The 19,222-nt window shown below is 32.7% G+C and overlaps 2 protein-coding genes across 2 annotated transcripts in view; both read right to left on the minus strand.

Moving 5' to 3' along the window:
• Positions 1-6,662: 6,662 nt before the first annotated feature.
• The window catches only part of LOC124421441, a 17,290-nt gene continuing 4,730 nt past the window's right edge, over positions 6,663-19,222 (minus strand). The window contains exon 2 of the mRNA XM_046956661.1: positions 6,663-6,678. The gene's annotated coding sequence lies outside the window, so the exon portion shown is untranslated. The remainder of the gene's footprint in view (positions 6,679-19,222) is intronic.
• Positions 12,796-15,434, minus strand: LOC124420806. Its single transcript, XM_046954992.1, has 2 exons — positions 13,625-15,434; positions 12,796-12,809 (listed from the first exon to the last, which is right to left on the minus strand). The coding sequence occupies exons 1-2, from the start codon at positions 15,432-15,434 to the stop codon at positions 12,796-12,798; spliced, it is 1,824 nt and encodes a 607-aa protein (XP_046810948.1).

Genomic DNA, 19,222 nt, shown 5'->3' on the forward strand with positions numbered 1-19,222 from the left:
ACTTATCGGTCGATAGGACTTAGGTGTCGCATAGCTAGGTTTCCCTGGTTTGGGTATAAATATTACCCTTGCATCCTGCCATTTAAATGGGGTATATGCCAATTTTAAGCATGCAGTGAGTATCTGTGACAGATGTACGGAAACCAGTCCCGCCTCCATCTGCCAGGAAAATTCCATCCGGCCCTGCAGCTTTATAGGGAGCAAAGCTCTTGATTTCCCCTTTAACTATGTCAGTTATAGTAACTATTTCCGTGTTACCCTCCCCTTCCTCCAATGTCGGTTCATCTATGTTATTCGATGTACCGGGTGGGAAATGAGAATCCATTAGGAGTTTCATTGTCTCCTTCATATCCTCATCGATCATAGATTCCGGTTGGACATGAGTTTTGGCATCTATATCCTCTTTATTTCGACATTGAAAAGTGTCCTGACCTAAACGGTTCTTTAGTAAGGTCCCGAACATTGTCCAATTAGTTTTAGACTTATTCCGAAACATTAGCGGCTTTGGTAGTGGCCTTAGTATTTTGAATCTTATGTACCGATGATCAGAAAAGGAGTGCTCGTCCGAAACTCTCCAATCCTGAATTTCGTTTATATGCTCTTCTGAACATATAGTTATATCTAATACTTCTTCTCTGATTCTATTGGCGAAGGGAGCTTATTACCTAAGTTCAATGTTATCAAGTCTTTAGTATTAAAGAAATCCATGAGGGCTTGTCCCCTGCGATTGGTGTTTGTACTACATGGTGCGAGTTGGCATCACAACTTATTACAATTTTCTTATTTTTCCTTTGTGCCTCTTTAACCAGTTTCATCAGATCCGACGTTGGTGGTAGTGTCGGAGAATCGAAAGGCAGGTAAATAGATGCAAGGAATATGTTGCCACGACCTTGCTTCAGCACCGTTGCATCCGATGTTGATAATCCTGTTGAGAGGAGAAAACATAAGTTCTTGTGACATAAGATACATGTACTCGGGCGAGATCCTGTATCAGCGTAGAAAAGTTGGAAATTTACGTGATTTAATCCAGAAACCTTGTTGCGAATCGTCCAAGGTTCCTGGATTAAAGCGCGTTGGTAGCTGTCTCGCTCCGATGGAGGTTTATTTGGATAACCTCAATCATGGTCATCCATTAAACTGTCTTCCAGCGAGTTGGTGGTCACCTCCTCGCTCTTTGGATTTGACTCCTCCGGATAGCCTGAAGTGGCTATTAATGCAGTTGATAACACTGCGGTGTCCTTATCAGGCATAGGAATAGCAGTTTTTTAATAGACACATTCCCAATTCTGGAGAGCATTGCTGTGCTGTCTTCTGGCGGGTGAGTGATTTCCTCCTCGCTTTTAGGATTTGACTCCTCAACATTGCTAGTACTTGCTAATAATGCTTTTGGTACTGTCTTAGATGTTTTAGTGTCCTTGTCGGGGCCGGTTTTGACAGCCCTTTCAATCGGCGCCTTCCCAATTTTGGAAAGGGCAACTACACTTTCTTCTGGCGAGTTAATGGTAAATTCCTCGATTTTAGGATTTGACTCCTCAACGTTATCAGTAGTGGATACTGATGTTGTGGTCTTAGGTTTTTTAGTGTCCCTTTCGAGGTTTGTTGTAACAGCCCTTCCAATCGGCACCTTCCCAATTTTTAATATGACAGATTTAGAGGCGAAGTAAGCTCTACCTTTGTTCTTGGCAAGACTAGCAATGGATTTCTGGTCGATACCTATTACAAATAAAGTTCCCTCAGGTTCTTCTTTCCTGTAAAAGACATCCCATTTTTCCACGGCCAGCTCAGCATTTTGACCTCCAAGAATTTCCAGTATACGTTCATTGGCCAGTTTACTGCCCCATCCTTTTTATCTAAAACTAAAAACACAATCATCGGTTAAAGTAAGCCTAAATTTGTTTCGAGTTTAATCTAACAGCAAGTTAAGCCTAGTTTTACTAAGGAGTAAAAAACCCGCCCTAAGAGTTCTAAATTCGGCTGTCCCAAATCTTATATACCCTTCACCATGATGTGTTAAAAAACCGTCAGTACGATTTTTTACAAAAAATCAAAAAATACCAATTGCGAAACGGTAAGTTACCAAAATGTTCCCTTTTATGGGTTCTCACTTAATGCAGACTCTACATACATAATTCCATGATTCCAGGTTCAATATTGTAGAAAATTCAAAAAGTACGAAAAAGTACCAAAAAATTCCCTTTGATGTGTTTTCGTCTAATTCGGACTTTACATACTTAAATTCTTTATTATAGAAAACTCAAAAAGTACCTTTTGAAAAACGTAAAAGAACCAAAATGTTTCTTTTTATGGGTTTTCATCTAATTCGGAATCTACGTACTTAATTTCATGTACCTGGTTCAATATTATAGAATACATATACATACTTAATTTCATATTTCTAGGTTCAATAGTATCGAAAATTCAAAAAGTATCATTTGCGAAACGAAAAAGTTCCCTTTTATGGGTTCTAACTTAAACCACGTTCCACATACATAATTTCATGTTTCTAGCCAATAACAACACACTCTGCTCCTATTTATCTGTTGCTCTCGCTCTGCCTTGTTTTTATAAAGAAGAGTACAATAACAAAATTTACCGTATTATTGTGTATTTTGTTTTATGCAATTTCTGTTTGAGCATGAATAAAAAATCTCAATTTTTAATGAAATTTGAAGAGATGGTCTCGGATTTTTACTCATATCTTCGTAATTTATAGACTGATTATGAATAGCGTTCTATTCGATCGTATTTCCAATTAAATTATTGAAAGTTCAGATCTCGCAGATATCTGGGGTCGAGAATCGATCTGGTAACGACTTGATCGACCTCGACTGAGCCGCATCGGCCACAAATTCAGCGGCAGTGTAAGCACGACCCAATTCGGTCTTTCGCGGTTAAATAGAAGAGGAAGAAAGTCTTCGACTAAAAACAGGAGCGCCAGCGGCCAAATTATTTAAATTAAAAAAAAACACAAAACAAACAGAACAAACAAAACAAATTACAAACTTTTATGAAAATAAACATTTAAACAAACAAAGAAAACATTTAAACAAAATTAATAAAAACCAGTGCAGTTATTCCCACACACACACACAACTATTTTTATTTAAAAAGAAAAATACAAAAAATAATACAATTAACATTTAAAACAAATTGTACGCACTACAAACCTAAAATTAAATAAAACAAACAAATTGAATTTTAATAACAATAAACAACAAACTGAATTACAACAACACAAAACTTCTTAATTCCTTTTTTTACTGAGTCCTACAGTTATCGAGAGAGAAGTAAGTATATTTCAGGTTCTTTGAAATACATTACAAATCGAAATAAATCTATTTAATTTGTTACATCTCTTGTAACAAATTTATAATTTTGTTTGAGTTAACCAAACAAACTAACAAAGTCCCAATTGTTCCAATTGGAAATTTGTTTATGGTCTTTATGAAACCGTCAAAGAATCGGCAAAATAAAAATTTTAATTTCATTAAAAAAAAATTTCAATTTATTACCTTTATTTTGCAAATAGTTTATTACAACAAATATTTATTTCGATTTCACATTATTTTGTTCTTAAAATATTGTGTGTATTTGGTGTTTTTTTTTTCTTTTTTTCTCATTAAAATTCTCTTAATATAATTTACATACGCTACACAGTGGTATAGGAAAAAAAAAGAGGGAAATAATTCGGTAACTTCTAAACGGTTAATCCGATTTTAATGAAATTTGGTATGCACAAAAAGGAGGTGTTGTCGAGTTGGTATTCTGCATTTCGATTCGACTCTCCGCCACATAACAACAACAACTTACAAAAATGTAGGTGCGAACGTAACGCATACATACTTAATTTCATGGTGCAATATTATAGAAAATGCAAAAAGTACTATTTGTAGAACGAAAAAGTACCAAAAAGCCCAAATCTCAAGTAATCAGGTGTTATTTAGGTATAAGAAGTCTTCAAGAAATCTAGTATGTACACAAATAACACTTCTGGGTTTTTTTAGTGTTAATTTAACATTGTACTTCCATTTGTGTGAAAAAAAATTAATGCGCATTTTCTGATTTTGTTTTTTTCTTTTTTTTCAAAAATTCTTATTGCTTTCTTAATTATTTTGTGTTGAAAAAAACGACACGTAATATTAAGTTTTTTGTTGTTTTTTTTTTCTTATTTTATAAAAATTATGTGATAATTATTTTGTATATATGCGGTTTTTGCTCTCTCTCTCTTTTAGTGTAACATAAATATGTATGTATGTAAATATTGTACATGGTATGTATTATACAAATGAACTATGTATTTGTTGTATTTCTCTAACTATAACTTTCTCTCTATTATTTATTTTGTTTACATTTTATGCTGCGGTTTTGTGCTCTTCTTCTTCTTCGACTAAATAGTGTTGTTTTTATTATTTTTGTTTTTGCAGTTCATTGGTTTGGTTTCATTGTTTACAAAAATTAGTTTATTTGTTTGTTTGTAGGTACTACATCTAGAAAACCATAGAAAATTACCGGTTTATTTTGTTTTTGAATTTTTGTATCATTTTAGCTTTTATCAAAAATGTATATGTTTCTAATTAATTTGATTATGAAATATTTAAAGTTATTTTCATAATAATATTTATTATTGCAATTTGTTTAATAACAACAGATAAAAGGTGTTTTCCTAAAATTTCTGCATATGAGTCATTATTTCTTCATGTTTTTATTTTAGTCTAGTTTGTTTTGCTTCTTAGTTTGCTTATTATTATTTTTTTATTTTGCTTATTTTTAAAACCAGTTGTTAGCAAAGAGAGAGAGAGAAGTTTTAAAAAATATGCTAACGTTTTGTTTTTTCTAGAAAACGTTAACGTAGTCAGTTTGGATTTTATGTTTTTTTGTGGAAATTAGAGAAGTAATTTAAAATTTGCTGATCATTCATTATTTTTAATAAAAAAGATTTATACCTATACAATAAATTATTGATTATGAATATTAAAAATAAAAGCTTATTTAGTAAGTATTCAGTTTAAAAGCCGTTTAAGGATAGGTTTTTGAGTTGAAGATTAAATACTTAGGACTTTATATAAAAACGATTATTAAAGTTAACAATTGTTTACTACACACTTTTTCCTTATAAAAACAGGTTTTAGTAACCATTGTTAACTTAATAATCATGTTTCAACAAGGAAGGGTTTCTTACTACTCAGTTAAACTAGGCTTAACTTGATGTTAGATTAAACTAGCAACAAATTTGGGCGGACTTTTACCGATTATTGTGTTTTTCAGTTATGGATTAAAGTTCTTAACTTTGTAAGTATTACCAACTTTTCACTCAAAAACATAAACAATGAACAGCTGTTTTTTGAAAATAATATTTTCGTAAAATGAAAAATTTTGGAAAAATGTTAAAAAACAAATCAGAAAATTGCAATTTACTTAAAATATTGAGTTTTTGTTCTTCCGAAATCGTTGTTTTATTGTTTTTGTTAATTGTGTTTTCTCACTTATAACTTAAGTTTAACTGGCCCATAACACTCAGTTAAACTAAGATAATAAGTAACGTTACTGTTTACTGAAAACACACAAAACATATATTAAACAAGGTTTAAACAAAGAATGTAGATTATCTTTATCTGAAAAACCCGAACTTAGGCATTTATATAAAAACGATTATTAAAGTTAACAATGGTTTAATACACACTTTTTCCTTATAAAAACAGGTTTTAGTAACCATTTTTAACTTAATAATCATGTTTGCATAAGGTCGGGTTTCTTACTACTCAGTTAAACTAGGCTTCACATGCTGTGAAATTAAACTCGGAACCCATGCTAGAAGACTAGACCTTCCTAGTAATGACTTCTGCAGGAGCTGTCAAGACGAAGAGGAAGAGGAGAGTACTGTTCACTTCCTCTGTCAGTGTCCTGCCCTAGCAGAGCATAGATCGAATCTGCTAGGAGTAAATGTCATGCACGATTTAACGGACCTATCTGAGGCTGACATCCGAAGGATAGACTCCTTTATTCGTGCGACAAAATGGTTTGGATAGGAAACCAGAGTAGATGGGTCGAAGTGTAATAATACGCCGACCGTTTTCTTTCTCTTTTCAAGTACCACAAAGGGATCATAACATGGACCCAAGTGTGCCCCTAATGCGAACTGCAAGGGACAGCCTGCAAACCTAACCTAACCTATTATATAAATAAAATATTGACCATGTATTTATCGAGTAGTGGGTATTTATAAATATAGTTCTAAATAAAGCATATGGAGTCCTATGGACTCAAATCTTTGATTAATGCACCTATAATAACTTTTTTGTGAAAATTAGCAAAATAGATTTATAAATTTCTAAGATATGACAAAAAAAGTGAATGCTTGATTATTGAAATATATCAAAAACTAAGTTTGGTACATACATCCTTATTTTTACTACTGAAATTACAATCCTTTGCAAAAAAATGTGTGATGTGTCGTATGACAGATCATTTCAAAATTTAATTTTTAGAAAATATTTTATTGAATAATTTTAAATTACAATAGTTGAAATCAATTTATTAATTAACATCATATAAACATATTGATTTAAACAAAAATATTTAAAACTAATTAACAATTCTTAAGAAAACGAACAAAGAATTAAAAAGTACTTTGATATTAAGAAATTATGTGTATGATTTAGCTTTTTAAATTAGGTAAAATCATTTCCTTATTTCCGTTTTCAAAAACTTGGCCCATTTTACTTTAGGAAAACTGATTTATAACTTAATATGGATTAGATAGATACAAATGGAAGTAGGCAAAAAATTATCAGGCCTACTCTGAATAATAAATTATCATGCTAAGGGGAATAAACTCCCGAGGTATTATTATCATAATTGTCCTGTATGTACATATTATAATAAAAATAATAAAAAATAAATTTGATAAATATGAAATATGATAAAATTTTGGATCACATTTCGAAAGTATTTCATGTAAAATTTGAGATAAATTATTTTTATGACAAACACTATCAAATACTTTAAGAAATGTTTCATTTAAGTTTTTTACATAAATTTGAAATTCTTCTGGAGCCTATACTAAAGTATTTGTGCCAAATTGTTTTTCACAAGTAAAACTGTATTTATCAAAATATGTTGGTTCTGTAATTGTTGGTAAAGATTCTGTACACTGGTGCAATTTATATAATATACGATATAAGTAGCCACAAATGTATATCAAAGCATTTTCTTCTAAAAATGTCATTTCCTCAGAATATTCTGGAAGAATAATATCTTCTAAAAAGTCCTCGGTAGGGGTGAAATTTTGAATTTCATCTAGAATATTTAAACTGTTAGGGTTTGAAAAGGATTCTTCTAATATAACATTTGATGTCAACTGATCATTTAAATTCTCTTCATTGAAAATTTCGCAATTACCATTTGACACAAAGTTTATATAATCTAAACCCCAACTTTTTTGGAAGAGACCACAGAACATTGTACTTGTAATGCTATCAGCATTACCAGCTCCACGTCGAATATGTCCAAAAAAATGTTCCAAATTGTCCTGAGTTAAGCGTCTAGTAGATAAAAAAGAAAATCCATTGTTTTGGAGCATTGGCCACATTTGGTATAAACTGTTAATATTTAAAATCCAACCATTCTTAAAGGAGAATTTATTTGCAATATTATTACCATTTACACTAAAAATTTTTATTGTTTTTACTGAATCCTCCGCATTTTTTAGATGGTTAAGTTGATCATTTGATCCAACAAATACTGATTTGCCATATAGTGTGTTTGCTGTTGAACTATTAAATAAATCAAATAAGTCGTTAAAAAATATAAGGTATTGAGAAGTATTTGGCATTGTAACCGATTTTGTTGGATCAACAAGTCCTGAGGAATATAAAACATTTAAACCAGAAGATAATGTGTTACTAAAAATTTGAGTTGCATATTTCACTTTCATGCTTTGTAATTTATGTGGTTTTATGTGTATATTTGTAATTTTGGGAGCACATTTAACTGATAATTTTGAATCTATTTCATAAAAATATTCAATGTCTTTCCAAGATACTAAGTTATTTTCAAAAGTTACAGTTTTTTTTTGTATTACACAGAGAATTTCGAACGTTTTTAATTAAATGGGGAGTATCGTGAAAAGTAAAAATTTTCTGAGAATTTACTATAAAGTAGGGCCTATCAAAAGAAACGTTAAGAATTTTCTATAAATACGAAAAATTTTTTCCTTGGACACATACAAAGTGGACCGGTTTAAGTCCAATGTTCTGTAGTCCTTCTACTAACTCAAAAAGAAATGTTTTTATGTCATCTGCATTGCAGCCATTATGTACGAAGTAGTAGCATAACGGCTGTTTCCAAAATTCACCCCCAATACCTTGGACCATAAAAACTAATACGTTTGTGGCTACTTTAGATGGCCTATTTCCATTTCCTAAATCTTCTAAACCAATTATTTTATCCGTTTTCCTGTCATAGCTGAGATGAATTTTTAATGACATTTCATCACACGATATTGAAACATACTTTTGTTTATCACTAAAATTTTGAGTTCTCAATTTCAAGACATTTAACTGTTTAACTTTAAGGCCAGGTTCTTTCGGCCATTCACTTACAAATTCTAATAATGTAGATTTACTTGGCCAAAGGAAATCGCTTTTTAAATACTTATATGTCATAGGGGAAATAAAATATACACCCAATGCAGTAGCCTTAATTTCATCTGTATATCTTCTACCATTTAATTCTTTGTTTACATTATCTAAAGCATTTTTTACGCAAATTTTATTTTTTTTGGCAAATTATCAAAAGTAGAGTTTTTTAAATTATTTTCTAAATAATTTCTTAAATTTTGTTGCAATAATTTGTTATTTTAATCTTCTAATTTTTGAATTCTTTCTTCTAACTGTTTTATATATATCAAATATTTAGAACAGTTCCAATTATTATTTATTTCGGAAGAAATATAATTATTAGTTTGCTTGCGTATTTTTTTTCAGGAGGACCAGCAATATATTCCAAATTTTGGTTGGGTTTGGTCCGAAAAGTGATTTGAACAAGCGTATAAATTTTTATTTTCTGTGACATTGAATATTTCGAGCAAAGTTGCTCTTCTATTAAAGATTATAAATGTAATTAATATGTTTGAGGCATTTGTTGAAAGGAAGTTTAAAAGCAAAACCTGATGATGTATGAGGTCACAGATGATAAAAGCGTTATGCGGTTACCGATTCTGATTACAGATATGTGTGAAGTTAACATTTTATTAAATAAACAACCAAGAAAACCTTTAATTTTTGGATTCTTATACTATTTCTGCAATTTAAATATTCATTAACCCATTAATGCTCACGACGATCTACGTAAGGTAGAAATATGAAATTTTGATATAAAAGTTTACTTGTGTATATGAAAGATTTTAATTAAAAAAGTTTGTCTATCTTGCCTGCTTAGGATTTTAGAAGACGTTATATATACGCAACATTAGCCACTACTCACGAATTTGTCGAGTCCAAATTCGAATTAAGTTACGTTACGTATATGTAACTGTGGGCATTATTGGTTTAAATAAATTCACATAACGCTCATTTAAACTACAACTGTGTTAAAGTAAAACTATTTAAAATTTCAAGTTACGGATCTATTAAGGTAACACATAAAAAGAGCCCAGTCTTGGGATAGGTCATAAAAGACCAGTCCCTTACGGTCCCTATTAATATAAGGTGTTCGTTGTAGGTTTAGCAGAAATGCATAACACCAACCCCAGTGTAGTGGAGGAGGTTACAATTTCGTTAAACTATTATTTTTAATTAATATTAAATTATTATTTTAGACTTAAGACTGTTGGAGGTAATGCAATCCTAACTTCAATTGGAATCTATACCTTAATACATCAATGTCCTTGTTTGGGAAATTGAATAATTTGTTATAATTTTTACAATTGTAGACACACTTCCTAGGCATTATGACCAAACTTGGAGATAAAAATTGTATTTAAGAATATTAAAAGCTACCTCCTTGAAAAAGCTTTTTATATTTAAAAATGATACGGAATAATAAGATTTAACTTTGTTTGTCTGTAAAAATTATTTGAAATCTTTATAGCCGTTTATAGCAAAGAATAAAGTTTTTTGCGTATTTTTATTTTTATATTTTTTAATTTTTGACAATGAGGTGAATAAAAAAGTTGAAAATTTTAAGAATTTAAAGTTGATTTTTTAAGTATTTGTTAGTAAAATAGTTTTGTTTTCGTGTTTTTAATAAATATTTCATCTTAAACACACATTTTAAACAAATAGTTAATTAACCCAATTTAGTATAATCTATCCCCTATAAATATGTTATTAAAAAATTATTTTAGTTATTTTTTTAATACTTTGAATAGTAACATATAATAAAGTAAAAATTTAAAACATTTTTATGGAACACTGTGGGTATGGTGAAAATTGAAAATTAGTTAGGTACTACTGTCAAAGAGTCGGACTACTTGTTATACTTTGTTTTAAATTATCGGGGATATTTTTTTTTATTCACACAGAATATGATAACTGTATAGTTTTAAGATTTTGTTTTTGCACTTATTTTTTTTTTGCTTGTTGTTGCTTTCTTTGAATTTTTTCAAATATGTAGATTTAATGTGTGAAAATGTATGGACAACTTACTTTATTTATAGAAAAAAGCAAATCACTGGAAAAGTTGATGAAATGTTTTTGATCAGCTTTCGATAAAAACCTCTCCTGCTTTTAGTTTAAAACAATTTCGGCTTGATAATGTGATGATCCACGGGGTTTATATTACTCTGAAATTAGAATATTTGTTAATTTCTTCTTCGAGTCGCCAATCCGGCTAGATTGGACCAAAAAATGTTGACGGGGGAGTGGTGAAGAAATTTAACAAAGATTAGAAATAAAAAATGCGGGGGTTAATCAGAGTAATATGTACTTTTGGTTTATTTAATGCGGGATACCAACCTTTACATTTGCTTTCACTTTTCGTACTAACTCTAATTTACATTATTCTCTTACTCTATAGCACATAAATAAAAGGGTTAAAATAACGAGTAACGAGAGAACTTCTTGCCTTAGGGTACATTGCGTAATATTTGCATAAATACACTTCTGATTAAAACAATTAAATTCATAATTACTTTAGAACTAAACAATTTGAGTTCCGATTTAAGTGACAAATTAATTAGTGAAAACTCAACATCTTTTATAAAATTTACTTAGTACTATTATTTTCATCAATATATGTAACAAATTTAAGAGTTAATCTGAATGGATGAAAATAATAGTGCTAGGTAAATTCTCTAAAAGATGTTGAGTTTTTCCTAATTAATTTGTCACTTAAAAAACATTAGGTAGGCATGTTTTGTATCAATGGAAAGGGAATTTTGTCTATTTTTCAAAACTGTATATAATTTTTGAAAATTAAAAAATTCGCGGAATACTTTTTAAAAAAAAAAAAATTAAAAAATGTTTTTTATTCAGTTTTTGCGAAGATACAAATTTTTCAAATTGCAATAAAAATTTTATTTATGAATATTTTTTAATGAAATTTTACAGAAAGGTAGATTTTTTTACTCAAAATCCAAAATTAAATAAAAATTTCGAATTTTTTTTATTAGAAATTCCGAAATTCCCAAAAAAGTTTTAAAAAATCCCAAAAATGGCATATTTGGACCCGATATTATCAAAAAACTAAAGTAAGGAAGGTAAAAATTTTAAAATTTTAATTTTCAAATGCGAATATCTATGTAAAACCTAACTTGACAACACCTCCTCTTTGTGCAAAATCGGATTAACCGTTTAGAAGTTACCGAATTATTTCCCTCTTTTTTTTTCCTATACCACTGTGCGCTGTGGGAATTAAGATATCATCCTGATTAACGGTTAAATGGGTCTGATTGTTAATTGCTTGTGTAGTTGATTTGTAACAACTTGGATTTACTGAGAGCTCAGTACTTTTTTTCAGCGGCTTTATTTTCTATATCTATCGGATCCGCCTGGAAAGCGACCGACGAATTTTTCTTAGTAATCTTTGAGAATTTTGATTATCATTTTTATTCAAATGTAACATACTGTGAAGTATGGTCACATCTGTTTACACTTGTACACTCAGAAACATTATGAACTTGGGATGAACAGTATATGCACATTTGATTTTGTGCGACAAAATTGTTTCGTTGCTGCTTGGAGAAGTTTGAAAATTTTTGACAAAATCTTAAATAATGATTTTTGTCGCATAACTTAAAATGAGACACCCGAAGGGCTTTGTTATTTTTCTGCCAATTGGAATTATTAGAGTTATAATTCATTTGATTTCCTTCATTAAGTATTCCTACTACTCTTTCTACTACTCTGTGCCTTTTTCTTAGAAATTGCTCCATTTGAGACCATGATGGCAATATCGAATTCGTCGTTAGAGATTGTTCCCAAAGAGCGTGAGTCTCACTTGGTAGTTTTGTCGAACAAAGGTAAACGAGAATTGGATCCCAATTTTCTACCTGTACGCCATGAGAAGACAACATTGCCAGACAATCAGTTATTGTTGTTTGTATTTTATTAATCGCTTCAGCGGATTCAGTTTTGGCAGGTGGAATATTGAATAGAGCCTTCAATTGTATATCTACAAGAACCATTTTGTTTTCGTAGCGTGCTCGTAAAGCACCCCATGATAACGAAAAACTTTCATTAGTCAATTTATATATTTACAATAGAACTTGCTTCACCTTTTGCCTTTCTTCTTAAGTACAATAACTTTTGTACGTCTGGCATTCTTATTTTATTGATGTAAACAGCACTGAACAAATTAAGTATCACAACCTAGATTTGAAAAATGTAATGAAAATTACTATATGAGATAAGAAGAGTACAAAACGAACTATGTACGGAAGATATTAAGCACTGTATGTAGGGTACCTCTAACAAAATATTTCTAAAGTGACTGGCAGCCGACACTATATAATCAAATATTAATTGAAGAATTCCAATAAAATCTAAAATTTTAATATGTCTCAAAACGAACCTTGAATTAAAAATTCCTATTCGAAAAATAGTAGGGCGTATTTAATAAAGAACTTCAAAATTAACACCGAAATATATAAAATTAATTCTTATATAAATTATAAAAAAATAACTCAGCGTTGTACGAATATTATCAGCCTGTAAAGTGTAGGGCACACAATTAACTGTAACAACAATTACACTACTTATAAATAAGTTGTTCTTATTTTCTTTTTCTGCTTTATTCTTCTTGATATAGCTGAGTACTAGCGCACAGTGGTATAGGAAAAAAAAAGAGGGAAATAATTCGGTAACTTCTAAACGGTTAATCCGATTTTAATGAAATTTGGTATGCACAAAGAGGAGGTGTTGTCGTAAGGCCGCCATTATTTGTTGGCTTTTCTGTCGTTTTTGAATAACGCATGGTCGACATTGGGAGAGGATAGTCTTAATCAGAACTTTAAGTTTGGGAACATAATAGCAGAGTCGCATTAATCGGTACATGAGAGCATTCTGACCATGGAGTGAATATTTATGTAGGTATGTTAAGAAAAGCCTAGTATAAGATGCATGATAGGGGAGTAAAACCGGTAATCTTTCATCGTAAGTTAGCGATGGAGAGTTTGATAAGCGACCGTTTAGTCTCATAACACCTGCAGAATCTAGAAAGGGACTTAGAGTTAAGATATGACTTTTCTTTGGAATGTCTAGACCTTGAGATAGGAGATCGTATTCTTTCTTAAAATAAAACTTCTGGGAGGCAATTACTAATAGAGTTTTTGCGTGATCCAACTCCGCACGGGTTAGCTCGTCAGTTGTTACGAGTTGATGATGCAATCTTCTGCAGCAACGATAATAAAAACGGAACACTTGGCAGATAATGCGCAAAGCTCTGGGAAAATTTGAGAAATCTTTCAAGATATCAGTATTGGTTATATGCGATAGGTGAACATGAATAGGTTTCACCTCTTCGTCTGTCGAGTAATTTGCCGAATTTCTAGGCCAGTGATCCGGAGATAGTCTAAGCCATGACGGACCATGCCACCATAAGTTATTCGAAATAAGCTGTGCGACAGTGAGTCCACGAGATGCCAAATCAGCGGGATTACTTTTGGAGTCAACATGAAACCAAGATTGACTTCCAACTTTTTCAATAATGGACGAAACTCTATTTTCAACGAATGTTTTCCAACGATTAGGAGGTTTCTGTAACCATGCCAAGACAATGGTTGAATCGGTCCATAGAAAGACTTTGCAGTTCTGAAGATTCATTTGAGATTGGACATTTTCAATCATGGTGGCCATAAGTTCGGCTCCACATAGCTCTTTTCGGGGTAGGGAGACAAATTTAACGGGAGCAACTTTCGTTTTAGCGACTAAGAGGTGTGACGAAACACAGCCTAAATTTTCGACGCGTATATACAATGTGGCAGCATATGCTTTTTCCGAAGCGTCACAAAAGCCATGTAACTCGATGGAAAATGATGGATCGAAATCGACATAACGTGGAATCTTGACGCGTTCTATTTCGGAATAGTCATCTAAGAAAGCATGCCACTGGAGAAGTGTGGATGGCTTAAGGTCTTCATCCCAGTTTGTCTCGTCTTTCCAAATTTGCTGCATAATCATTTTGGCTACGATTATTTTAGGGGCTGGCCAGCCGGCGGGGTCAAAGAGTTTGGCGATTTCAGATAAGACAGATCTTTTCGTAGTAGAGCTTCTATCGGGAGATTTTTTAAGTTGGAAGTAGAAATGGTCACAACCGGCATTCCACCGTAAGCCTAAAGTTTTAGTGGTGCAAGAGTCTGATAGTTTCAGGAACTCTGCGCCTAGAAGATGGCTTGGGGACAGACCTTGGAGCAAAAAATCGTTGTTTGAAGTCCATTTTCGAAGAGAGAAACCAGCTGAAGTGAGGACATCGATGAGTTCGTCCCTGACCTTAAGAGCAGAAGACAATGTGTGAGCTCCGCCGAGGACATCATCGACGTACATGTAATTCCGAAGAATATTAGAAACTGAGGGATTAGATTGTTCGCTGATGTTAGCTAATTCAAGTAATGTGCGTATCGCTAGATATGGTGCGCAGTTTACACCAAAAGTAACCGTATTGAGTTCAAAATCTTGAGGCTCATGTTGAGGAGTGCTACGGAATATGATACGCTGAAAGGAGGTCTGAGAGGGGTTTACAAGAATCTGGCGATACATTTTCTCTATATCTGCATTGAAAACGTATCTGAAAAGTCTCCACCGTAAAATGAGTATGGTCAAATCAGCCTGTAGTATGGGACCGGGATAGAGAAGATCATTCAAACTGTTTCCATTTGCTGACGGATTCGAGGCATTGAATACAACACGTAACTTAGTAGTAGTGCTGTCAGGCTTGAGGACCGCATGGTGGGGCAGATAATAGGTGCGATTGGTACTAGACGGGGTGACAGGAGCCATATGTTTCAGGGATAAGTATTCGGTGATAACTCTATCGTATTCGGATTTTATCTGAGGGATTTTCATTAGTCTTGCTTCGTTTCGAACGAATTGATTTAGGGCAATATGACGGGAAGATCCAATGTTTAGATCATCTGGGTATTCACGTCGGAAAGGTAGTGAAACACAAAACGTCCGTTTTCACTGCGATAAGTCGTAGATTGAAAAAGATTCTCGCAGTAGAGATCTTCGTCACTAACTCGAGGCTTTTTTGGGACTTCTTCAAGTTCCCAAAACCTTTGAAGCTGTTTAGTTAATGCAACCTCATTGTAAAAGGATAAGACTGAAGGGCTGTAAGCTTTAGACGCTATTCGTCCTGTTACAATCCATCCGAATACCGTTTGTTGTGCTACTAGAGATTTGTTGTTGTCCCATCGTAATCCATTTCGTAAAATCTTTGGATACACATCACCACCAATCAGTAACTCAATTTCGGAGTCCTTATGAAGATAGGTATCGGCCATATGTAAGTCTGCGAAATCACTATCCTTAAATGAAGACAAGGGGTAATAGGGGAGTTGGCCAGTTAATTTCTTAACAACAAATGCATCGGCAAAAGTTTCGAACGAACTGTCAATAGGTGAACCTATACGAATGAAACAGGACTGTGTCGAAGTAGCAGTCAAAGCATCGTTTAAACCATGAATTTCAGCTTTGGACGAGCGAGTCTTTAGAGAAAGTTTACTTTGAAGCCGTTTTGAAACAAAAGTAGCTTCAGACGCAGAATCGATTAGGGCTCGGACCGTACACTTTAGGCCGTTTGCGTGAATATCAACGAGTGCAGTACCAAGTAAAACTGTAGAATGAGTGTGGACTGTATTTGAGTCGAATACGATTGTCGCGTTTGGTTTGCAGCCTCGGCAGAAGTAGTGGGGTTATTACTGGATTGTGCGGGGTTTGGAACAATAGATATGTTCGATTCGGGGGCTAGAGGTGAAGCTACAGTCAGAGGATTCGATTGAGGTTGAATAGTTTGAACTACATTCGGGGGGTTCCGTTTGATGGAGTAAAGAGTGGTGTCTCTGTTTGCACAGGTGACAAACGTATTGGCTTCGGCAACTCTTGGACTCGTGTGAAGTTCCCAGACAGTTCGTGCAACGTTTTTGGTTTTGTATTACCGAGAAACGTTCTTCTATAGACATTCTAAGGAACGAAGGACAAAGTCTAATAGGATGGTTATCGGAACAAAGTGAGCATTTAACGATTTTATTATTTGCGATACCAGTACGATATGCATTTACTTTCTTTTGATCTGAGTGGTTGTGTCGTTTTGGTTGAGAAGGTTTCACGTTATTAGAAGTGTTAGGGTTGGAAAATGTGGTTCTAATGTCGGCGACGGACTCTAAGGTTTGGAATCTGGAGGTCAAAAACGTATCCATTTGCGTCCATGTCGGCAAATCGGTACTAGACGGCATGGACTGTTCCCAAAGGGTAAGTGTGATATCGGGAAGACACGTCGAACAAATATACACGAAAATTACATCCCAATTACCGGTATCCACTTGAAGAAGTCTTCTCCACCGGAGATAGTCTCTGATTGTGGCGGTATAATGCCGTGAACATGTCACGGAAGGTGGGCCAAGACTTGTAGTCCCCATGAAAGACTTCCGTGTCGCAGAGTGGCAGTGAAATGCTAGGTATAGGGTTCGTCTGTGAAGTGGGAACAGGTTCTGGACTGGCCTGCTGATTAAGCCGATGTTGGCGTACATGTGATTTTCTCTTTTATTTTTTCTAGAACGAAACGAACAATTATCTTATTATTTTTTAAGTATATTTAATTTTTTTCTTTTTATGGTTTGGCTCGAGGTTTGGATTTTATTTTTTTTTTAAGGATTTTCAATCCTTAGCAATTTTTTTGTTTAACCTCTTAATTCCTTTCCCAGTAATTTAAAGATTTAATTTTATTCACATTCAATTTTTAATTCTCATTTTGCTTTTATAATATTCTACGAAATTTTATTTTTAATATATTAATTCAATTTAAGCTTCATATTTTTTATAATTTTTTTTTATTTCTTTTGTTTAAATTTCTTAACTTATGGCTTTACATTTTTCATTTTTAATCTTTTGCTTTTTTATTTTTTTATATTTATTTTATTGCAATTCAATTATTTTTTCCTTTTAAGGAATTTCTTATTATTATATTTTTTTTTGTTTTTTTCGAGTGCTTAATCTTTATTTTATTATGATTTATTTTATTTAATTATAGCCGTGGATGGAGTATCGCGTTATCCTTTTTCGAACAGTACTTGCTTCAACATATACTGCCGTACTAAGGCACGGTGAATCTCACCCTGTGAACCTTCCCAACATTTACCCTATTACTAGGCGAAAAGAGTTAGCTCCAACCCCACTCAGTAGTGCAGGTTCTTAAGTTAACTGCAACTTGCAAGGATGTTTACCGGAGAACTCTTTAGCCATCTGTAATCTTCACAATTAAGGAAAGGGTGTTTCGAAGGAAAGTTGCACATTTTTCCAGAGGACTCTATTATTATTTATTTTGTGACATAAAAAAATTTTTTTACGCACTGGAGGGCCTGATTTCAGGATCGCAGCACGCTGGGCTACTTAAGAGCCCATATTGGTCACTTTTTATATTGTTATTGCACTTTTTCACTTTTACACCTTACATACCTGTTAATAGTGGGAGATCAAGGAATTTCGAGGGGGGCCAGAAGGTTGTTAACTTTTATTTATTTTATGTATGCTGGAACAAAACTTGATCACTCACTGATAATGTTTTGGTTGTGTTTACATTTACAGCAGGTTGCATGTGGTTTGGACGTAGATTCATTTTCTCTTAAATTATTTTGTTGTTCATACGTTGCGAGTGGTTTGAACAGTTTAGTTTTATGTTTATTTATACCATGTAACTTGTGTTTAGTTCGAAGTTCGAACATATTTTTTTGGAGACATTAGATTACAGAGATTCTGTCAGATTAATTTAAGTGTGTTCTATGGCTTTGAGTTACATACATTACACAGTTTGCAGACTGGTATTAACACGATTTTAGTATTGTCACTTTTAATAACAGATTGTTATTTTCTTACAACAAAATTTACTTATTTAGTGTGGAATTTGTTTTAAATCAAAGTATAACAAGTAGTCCGACTATCACCTATATGAAATTACTCTCTCACATGTATATGTTCCGTGTGAATTCAACACACCTGTGAGAGATGTAAACAAACTAAGGTACTCAAAATTTTAACTTAAAATTTGCGATATATTAACGTTTCAAACATAATGTTATTACAGAATACTTACGTTTTTATTTTTTTCACGCACTTTTAACACATTTTTATTACTAAATAATGTTCAGTTTGCACAAATTTAAATATTTTTTTTAATATAAAATGTTGGCATTTTATTTTTGTGAGGTGAAATTAAACTAATCGAACACATATGTATTTTTTTGTATTGATAATAGTACTAAAAAAATTTAAGGGATGTAAAGGAAGACTACATATATATTATATAAATATTATATAAATATTTCCCTCGCGAAGGGTAGTCATCTTGACGCGATGCGAGGGCTTATGTGTGTTGACTCATGTAGGCCGTGCTGGTAGGGTCACCCATGCCAGAAGGGCTCATGACGAGCACATACTAAGAACTACCCATCCCACGACTGGTAGCCTCTGTTTCTCCCCGATGGGGCGGCTACCAGTCCTCGCATTTGTCAGAAAGTTATCCTCATCATTGTGATGGGGCCTTTTTGACAATGCAGTCCGTTCGGGTTTAGTAC

Source organism: Lucilia cuprina, chromosome 2, assembly GCF_022045245.1.
Source record: "Lucilia cuprina isolate Lc7/37 chromosome 2, ASM2204524v1, whole genome shotgun sequence".
Taxonomy (NCBI): Eukaryota; Metazoa; Arthropoda; class Insecta; order Diptera; family Calliphoridae; genus Lucilia; species Lucilia cuprina.